Genomic DNA, 9625 nt, shown 5'->3' on the forward strand with positions numbered 1-9625 from the left:
CTATGTAGCTATATGCTATTGTCTAAGCTTTCTACAACCACTCTCTCAATAGCTGTGTATCATCTTCATACATATCTGCAATACATTCTCTCTATCTTCACCACTTATTCTTATCTTACTTTAATTATTTTGTGTATCTATCTGTCTATATAGTTTTCTTTCTAATAAAACTGATAGTTTTGTGTTTTATTTTTCTGTTCAGTATTTATTGAGCAAGGTTTTTCCTCCTGTCTAGGAGCTTCCTTCATCCTTACTGTTAAGTAATAATAAAAAGGTTTTGAAATAGTTGAATGTACAAATGGTAGCATACATGAGCAATGTGTATATTTCTTTGAAAAAATATTGGGATACTGTGATATTCAGATTGTTAACAATATAGGAACACTTATAAGAATAAGTATCTCTAAACTTATTGTATACATGTAGGTTTACATATAAAACAGTTGATTTTGAATATACAATACTCTTTGGATTTTACTTTATATATTAACAGTGTTTGACCAAAAACTGGTCATAGATTATAAAATGATTTGGTACATTGTTTGAGGATGTTTATAGCTGTAATTCTTCTAGAAATCTTTATGTTGATTAGTGGGATCCATGTCATGTTTAATGGAACTTAATCCCAGTTTTGATTTAGACCTTCACCTGTGTCATATTAGGGAGATTTAATTGTGATATGTCCTTTGACTTTTGATTGAGTGCCTGTGCCTTTTTCTTCTGCACAATATCCACAAAGAATACAATAGTCACATTCCTAGACTTTATAGTTGATCCGTAGCACTTAGTCCAACACCTATTTGGTATTCCTTGGTTCACACTTATACTAATCATTTGGTAAATGTACAGGTATATGCAGTTTTTCTGTCTTTATGTAACTATATAGCAACTTACTATCCTTCTGGAATAGTCTGTTTATAGCTATGTGCCATTTTCCAGTCTTTTTTTTTTTAACTGTTCTCACTGCAGTTACATTCCACCTATATAATTATTTTTATACAATAACATATTATTTTAAAACATCTATTTATATATACACTCTATTCTACGTTTTTGGTGTCATCTCACTATATTTATATTCTATATTTCTAAATTTTTATACTTTGTTTCTGTGTACTATCTTCTTTACTAAGTTTGATTAACTATAGAACATTTTTTACCTTTTTGTCACACTAGTTTTTCTATAACTGTTTAATATGTATATACTTTCTGTTTTAGATTCATCCTCTTTGTATTTATGAATAATACTTCTTGAATTTGTTAGCCTTACTTTTTAAATACATAATATCAAAATACCTACTGTTCTGTAGTAAGCTTCTCTTTAGGTAACACATACTTTTTAAGTTAGTTCTGTAAAACATAGATACCACTTATCTATCTTATTTTGTGAAACCATTATCTCTATAGTTACATTTTAACTTACATTTTCTAATCACTTAATTCATAGCTTGATACTATCTATTTGACTTTGTTGAACAAGTATTTTAATTACTAAACATCTTTTATTTTTCCAACTGTAATTAGTTTTTCTATACCATGTACTTACTTTTGTAACCACTTTTCATAAATGCTTTCAATCACATTTTTCTGTAACCAATATTTTTATAGCTACATATAATTTAACCTTTTTGTCAAACTTACCTATAGCTACACACCATATATCTACTTTCTTGTAAGAAGTTTTGCCATAGCTTTTTACCACCCACTTACCTTTTAGTCTAAACATTCTTTGAGTTTCTTGTTCTTTCCTCAGACTTACTGCTGAGCCACTGGAGGGTCTGAACAAATGAGCACAGTGCTATTGATAATATTAATAGATAAAAATGTAATTATGACTAATAGGAGGCAGCTGTATCAGTTCTGAAAATATATTTGTGTTTCTTTAGTTTGAGAGCCCAGTATGGTACAGATGATATAAGGAATGCAGTTCATGGCAGTGCAGATGAACATGCTGTCTTAAGGTACGATTGTTACAAGATTTCTTTATTTCAAAAACAGAAGAGTTTTATTATTGAAATTATTTATCTACACAGTTTTCTATTCATATATTTGGCTTTTTTACACATTTAGTATTTTTTCATAATTTTAATCTATACAAATAGCTGTGGTAATGCTGTTTGTGTAATCTATAACACATTTGTCTATGAAGATTTGTGTTCTCTAAAATTTTATTTTTTTAAATTATACCATAGCTATTTCCCTAGGGAAAATTACATTTCTCAATGATATGTATTTGTACAAGAATATAATATCTTTTGTTTTCTTCCATCAAGGGAAGTTTCCCTGCTGTTTCCAACTTTTCTAAATCAACAGGAACTTGCTAAAGATTCTTCTAAGGAACCAACCCAAGATGAAAGACAGATGCCAAGTGAAGGTATAACAACAGAACCTTATGAAGGTGATGGTAAGCAAATGTGTTCCCTGAAAAACCAGACTAAAGCTACTAAACAAAAGAATAAAAAAACTTTTGAGAAGTTCTCAGATAAAGAACCTTTAACCCAGATACAGAAAGACAAGGAACTGGAGCTGAAACAGAGGTTTGATGCATCAAATAGTAGTCTTTCTGAGGACAAATCAGAAGAAAAACTTTACCCTATTTCAAACAAAGGAGGAAAAAACAGACGTTTATCTCTAACAGGCCAGAATGCTGCATCATCTACTAAAGCAAAAGAACATAAAAATATAAAAAGGTGGCTTTCTCTCACATCTCATAAAGGCCTTACAAAACCTTCCAACTGCTAAGAATACATTTAGAGAACACATGTATCAAATTACAGATGTATCAGACAAGAAAATTTTGAAAAAGTTCTACTTTTGATCATTTAAATGGAATACAAATAAACACACCAATAGATAGGTGGTTGGATAATTTGCTAAAGATCTGTTAACTAAAATTGTCTTTTTTGTTTTTTTTCTTTTGTATTCTTCTGATGTCATCCATCAAATCATGTTTATTATTCATCTATATCACAGCTTACTAAAGGCTCCTACACCTGTAGTCAAGAATTTAGGCTTTCAGTAGAGGGCACAGATTAGTGAAGTGTTCGTACCAACTACACACCATTTTCTTAGAATTGTCTATGAATAATTTAATGTATAAGTTTCACAGGTTCTGTTTAAAAAAAAAAAGAAGAGCTCTTTCTGTTGCACCAACTTAGGTGCCTTTTGTACCACTTAATACAGAACATTTCCATGCATGAATGAGTTGACATGTAGAGATTGAGTACTTTTCTCTCTGCAGACTAAATACTAGATTCTCAGGCACCATGAGAATAGAAAAGTATGCTGTATGGCATTCTGAGTGGCACACAAAAAACAACTTGTAGCTATTGGTTTACATTTGAGTTGTTGCAACAAAAGCTTTTCTGAACTTGCTGATTATAGAGTATGGAATCATCTTTGCCATTACTTGGTTTGTCAACAACTTCAAAAGCTGTCAATTTCTCTCTTGGCTATTGATGACATTGTAGTGTACGTCATTTTTATTTTCAAACCTTATAAAAAATAACTATATTTTGCCTATTTTTCTTGTTACACCCTTTAACTTGAAAGTTGGCTTTCCTGAGATGACTTCATACTGTAAGGCAAGACAAAGTTTTTATTCCATACTTTTGCATTAACACAATATTTTATTTTCTCTGACATAAGACCTTTGATTAACTTTTGTATTCTAAAGAAATGTGATTTGGTTAGAAGGAAACTAAAACTTTGTTGGAGAACAGTCACAGCGATGCGTGTTACTCTCGACAGGCTTTAATTTAGCTTGACTGCTCATACAATATTTCATGACTCTACTAACACAAAATAGAAATAAACAGAAATATAAAAATAAATACACACTAGAATGGACAAAAATAATAAAAAATATTGTTGTTCATTACTTTTAGCACAAGTCACAATTAGTACATGACTGTGGGAGATATTATATTACTCACAGATGTTCTTTATCTCTCAAGTTTACTAAATATGTATAAACTCACTTATGCAAGCTTCATTTTTGCTTCTTTTAGAATATGTTTTATTTGAGTTTCTCACGTAAAATTATACCTAAAGAATCTCCTTGGAAATACATATATAAACATGTTATGTTCACCAGAAGTAATGAACGTAGTATATCCAACAGTGTCAATGGTGTTCTAGGCATACTATCCATAGTTAAAATCTTGTCAACCTCCAATATCTAAGTCCTCAATTTATCATCATGCACTGTTTATAACACTCATAACTGAGTGAGATATGAAAGTATTTTAACAATTATTTAAAACTGATACTTGGAAAGCAAGGGTTGCAACTTTGTTTTGTTTTTACAATCACCTTAGCTGTAGTAACTTACATCTCACTTCCAGCCACAGCAACTGTGAGGTCACTATTACTATTGTGGTCTTACATCGGAGTGCATTACTCACTTGAGCAATGTTTCCTCTTCCCCAGACTTTTTTGGAAAACGTTAAGGAAGGTTTGATATTGTTTTCTTCTTGTTCTTCGGCTGAATCAAAGTAGCATCTGATGGTGCCCTCATCATTATCTGCTGCTTTGGCTTGTTCAATTGGTCAAGCCAGTGTTTCAGGCACTTGTCATCAATGAATCTCATAGTTTTATGGATTGAGGTTCTGTCCAACTGGAAGTCAGTGGTTTGTGTGTTTCTGGAGTATATTATACCCATGATAAGTTTCCGTATTTAAATTGATGTTATTTCACTGTTTTATTATATGTTGTCTTCTATTTTTCAGCTTTTCTACAAAACATATTAATGTTTGTAGAACAGTTAGTGTACTGTTGCATGACATGCCATCCTTACATATGACAGATGATCATCCTGTTAAGTTTTATTTGAAAGCCCGTGTTGTACAGTTTGAAAGACTGGCTCAGCCAAATTGCCAAACTGAAGATGATAACGTAAAGGTAGAGTCTTCAATACAGTCAATACCTCACACAACTACAAAAAGCTGATAGTTGAAATTTGCTGCTTGATAAATATGGATCTCCTCTGATGTTGTGAAGAAAGTTATCAATTGTTTATCAAATTTATCAGCAACTGTTTGAGCCAATGTATTAGCCAGAATATATATTTCAACCCTCTTACTGAAGCAATCAGTTACCAGCAGGATGTAATGATTATCATGATAAGTCATTATTCAAGACCGTTCTCTGTGATGGAGAACCTACAACTCAACAAGCATAAGAATTACCAAATTGTCCACAGTTTAGCAAGCATCTCTCCTTCCTTGTTCTCTTTCCATAGATCAAGATGTCTCCCCACTGTTACAGCTGGAGCACTAGGTTCAGGATATCTTTGCCACTCCACTGGTAGCCAATCATGCTGAACTAACTTACCATACTGTATCTGTGTTGTAGTGCATATCTGTAATGATCTCCTATAAAGTTGCTAAAACTATCATTGCAGGTTTTTCTGTTCTGGTCATTTAGTTGAACTTGCTACCTCATTCCTTGTTGTTTCACACAGCCTCATATCTAATGCCCAACTGGTGTTTCAACCTCTAAGGAGACACTCTACAAACTTATTGACAAAATGTCTTAGTTGGCTGCCACTGTGCTGGGTTATGTTTTATAATGTAAGCATTGTAGCTTCTCAGCAAACACAACATAGTACCTGTGAGTACTACACTTACAATCTATGGATTATGCCTGATAGATGGTTCTGTCTTCTAGTGGGTCAAAGAAATGAGACATCTATGTACAATGGATTCCAAACTGCAAAGTTCATTGGAATCCAGATTCCCCACATCATCTAAACTAAGCATCAGGTGCCATGTTGTCTGATCATTATCCAGGAATTACAAGCAGCTGCCTGACAAAATTGCTTAAGAAAGTAATCTAAATCTTCTATTACTGAACTCCTGAAAGAAGTTGATGATATTTGCATTCACTTACTACTTCCTTTCAGCTGTACCAAGGGTTTTCTTCCATCATTAGTGTAATTTGGCATGACTGACTGAATCTGGAATAAACAAAGGATTTGACTTTTCTCTTGCACCTGGAATCCTCTCACTTGTGTTTACTTAAGCAATGTGTTGCCATATCAATGGTATTATTGTTTAAGACTGTTCAAACATGTAGTTCTTGTTAGCATGTGGTGCTAACACTCTTTTCATGAGAAGGCTCCTGGCTGATCTAGGGTAGATTATGTAAAGGACAAGATGGTGGTTAGGGTCAGTTAGCAAACACTGCCCACCAATTCCATCTGGTTTCTAGCTACTTCCAAGGAATTCACCTAGCATAGGGGCTCAAGAGTGCTGTATAATGACTTGCATGACTTACTGTGCAAACTACTGTGGGAGTTCCAGTGTATCTGCAGTTAGTTACCTCTTCTCTTTAACTTTCCATCATTGTCCTTGGGCTTAGCTGATCTGCATGAAAATTACTACCATTATCAGATATTTGAGTGGACCAAGCCATGATACAGTTAATGTGATAAATTAAAAGAGCATAAAATTCTGGAATGCTTGCAAAAGTGCTGGGGAGCACTCAAAGTTAAATATAATACTCCTCCAAGGCAGTGGTTGAGGTCCTCTGATTTCACCCTTAGGTTAGCTCAGTTCTCCTCCTCTCTGCTATAAATATTACCCGATTGTAGAGAAATCTCTTCAATGGTGCTTCACTAGAAGAAATAGTTTGGAGGAATCAAAGACACAAATCAACTACTCAATAACTAGATCTTGGTCAAAGGAGGACACAAAAATGTTCTCTTGGTCAAAGTAAACTGTGGTATTCCAAGATTAACCAATTACACAGTAATCTGATCTTCACAATAACTGATATGTTACAGGTTGGAAGAAAGAGACAAAGGTTGGTGTGTAGATGAATAAAATAAACACAACTAGTTAAGACGGGAAGAAGATGAACTTGAATACAGCTGATCATCAGGTGGAAAGATAAAACTGTATACACACAATCAATAGACTTCATAATAAGAAAAGTATTAAGTACACCTAAGACTTCAACAGTGAGTTCTGTTTCTTGTGGGGCAGAAATAAATCTGGTTGAAAGCCCCCAAATTATTGTCACATTTCATATTCTCTTCATAGCCAACTAATTTGGAAATTGGATCAGAAGTATCCAGAAATATCTCTGCTCCACAGTGACTGCCCTATAGTAGTCCCATATATACAGTGTAGGACACAATATATCAATAAAACAGTGGATAGCTTCTATGAGTGGATCTTGCTAAAGAAAGTTGCATATGGAGCTGAAATGAAAAATGACTTCAATCAAATTTAACATGTTCTAAATTAGAGCTATAGAAAAAATTAAAAAAATTTGTAAACCTGACACATATTCTGTAGAAGAATGAGGACATGTGGTATTTACATACAACATAGCATATATTCTGTAGAAGAATGAGGACATGTGGTATTTACATACAACATAGCATATATTCTGTAGAAGAATGAGGACATGTGGTATTTACATACAACATAGCATATATTCTGTAGAAGAATGAGGACATGTGGTATTTACATACAACATAGCATATATTCTGTAGAAGGATGAGGACATATGGTATTTACATACAACATACCAATAAGCAGTGTTTTCATGTATATGCAATAACATCTGCAGTAGGACATTTACTTAGTGTTGTAGTAGTTCAAGCCATTGATTCACGGACAACTAAAACTAAATCAAAGAGTTAGTATGGTAGTATATTTTTCTTGTGGTAGGTAGTTTTCTGAGATGATAATTCACCTCTTAACACAGCTTAGCTATCTTCCTCACATGTCTGTATACGAGGTTTGCATGCCACTAGCAACTTCCAACCTAATTTCATGTGTTTTAATGTGAAATGCACTGACGCATGATGACATCATCATGTGACAGTAGCTCTCCACCAATCGGAGAACTACACAACTATGCACTTGCGATAATGTCATTCCTTGATGAGGCTAGACTAAAAATATGCACTAGAAGTAGGGAGGTTGGGCAGGAATTTTTACAGAAGTATCTATCAGAAGTACATTTTCAGGTAAGGAAAATGTTAACTTTTTAGGCAATAACTTACCTATTCAGACAGTTTAGCTAGAATCCCATGCTGAATTGGTGGAGGGGGCCAATGCAACATTTTACCTAGATAAGCTCCCTTTAAAAAGCACCTCAAGGGAAGTCCATGGAGTGTGACAACCAATGGCAGGGACTCCATAGGGTCACACCCATGGAAGACCGCATCTCGTCTCAACCAGAGTATACTCTGACCAGAACGAAGGGGAGGGGGAGGCAAATGAGCCCTATGAGTTACAGGGAAGCATGGAATGAGAACATGACCATTCAGTCATTTGCATACAAGCAGTCGGTGAGCTAACATGTATAGTATGGTTGGGGCACATTTAGACTGTACCTTGTGTACTCATCTCAATTTATGGGACAGACTCTAGGAAGGCACTTTAGTCATGTAACATGGTTTCATATATTGTGTGTTTGCCTCGACTCTACAGACACTGACTGCAGGAGGAGGGCACTTTAGTTAAGTAGTATGATGTATGATTACATATATTGTGCGTTTGCCTCGACTCTACGGACACTGACTGCAGGAGGAGGGCACTTTAGTTAAGTAGTATGATGTATGATTACATATACTGTGTGCTTGCCACGACTCTACAGACACTGACTGCAGGAGGAGGGCACATTAGTTATGTATCATGGTTTCGTATAGTGTGTGCTCACTTCAACTCTAATGAACAGACTCTGGCTGCAGGAGGAGGGCACAAATTGCATAAGTTGTGGTTTAGAGGGGGGATGACCTGCACTACACTGTGTCACTACTGCCCCTTCTCATTGTATTGTGCTAAGCCCAGCCAGTGATGATCCTTGATGGTCCACTACCCCAGTGGCTAGGAACTGGTAAGTGAAAATAGTCTCCCATGTTCCACTTAAGAAGTGTGTGTGGGGGGAGAATTTGCATTGGGGAGACCCAGAGAAGTTCTTGGATCCCCAGCTGGAGAGGTCTGTTACTGGAAACAGTTCAGTTGGTGACTTCAAAACCCTATTAAGGCTAGAGGGATGCAAATAACATAGGCACATATAAGAGGAAGATAACTAAACTGTGTCAAGAGGTGAGTATCTATCAGAAATACATTTTCAGGTGAGAAAAATATTAAAATTTGTAAACCTTTTTATTGCAAGAAAAATAAATTTGGAACACAGTACTGTAAAGCTAGATATAAAAATGGCTTAAGTCTCCACAGTGAAATTGAAGGATCTAGAAGTAAAAGGGAGTCAGAATCCTTTTCAAGCAGGAAAAAAGAGAAACATGATGTAGAAATATCAAAGGCCCTGGTCATGTATGAATCACTTCTCCAGAGGTCTGCAGTGTTTGCTTAAATGAGAGGAATTTGGGGGATACATAGCTCTATCGTAAGGAAAACAAACCAAGGTGTCTGTCTAATCAAGACTACGTCCTATTAATGTCCCAAAGTATGAAAAAACAAGAACAGTCATAAAGATATGGAGCAGTGCAGACTAAATAGTGTGAGAGAAACTGGAGGACAGTAAGAGAGATCATTGTATTAGGTTTTTGAGCCATTCAAATTTTATGTAAAAGAAGGGTCCGCCTCAGATACGCGGAAAGCCTCGGCATTGAGCGCCAACCACCGGTCGAGGTATCGCCGAC

General features: G+C 35.0%; 1 protein-coding gene across 7 annotated transcripts in view; it reads left to right on the forward strand.

Moving 5' to 3' along the window:
- LOC106457899 (thioredoxin domain-containing protein 3 homolog) overlaps positions 1-9625 on the forward strand; it is a 43531-nt gene that overhangs the window by 28136 nt on the left and 5770 nt on the right. For 5 of the 7 annotated variants that reach the window (XR_002610298.1, XM_022384136.1, XM_022384131.1 and 2 more), the window contains 2 exons: positions 1887-1961; positions 2274-2404. Coding sequence is in view for 6 of the 7 variants with exons in the window: in XM_022384136.1 (XP_022239844.1) it covers positions 1887-1961; positions 2274-2404 (206 nt within the window). In the remaining variant the exon portion in view is untranslated. Of the gene's footprint in view, positions 1-1886; positions 1962-2273; positions 2469-9625 lie in introns of those variants that run through there. The other 2 variants (XM_022384167.1, XM_022384161.1) reach the window with 2 other exon arrangements.

This window comes from Limulus polyphemus, unplaced genomic scaffold (genome assembly GCF_000517525.1).
Source record: "Limulus polyphemus unplaced genomic scaffold, Limulus_polyphemus-2.1.2 Scaffold20, whole genome shotgun sequence".
Taxonomy (NCBI): Eukaryota; Metazoa; Arthropoda; class Merostomata; order Xiphosura; family Limulidae; genus Limulus; species Limulus polyphemus.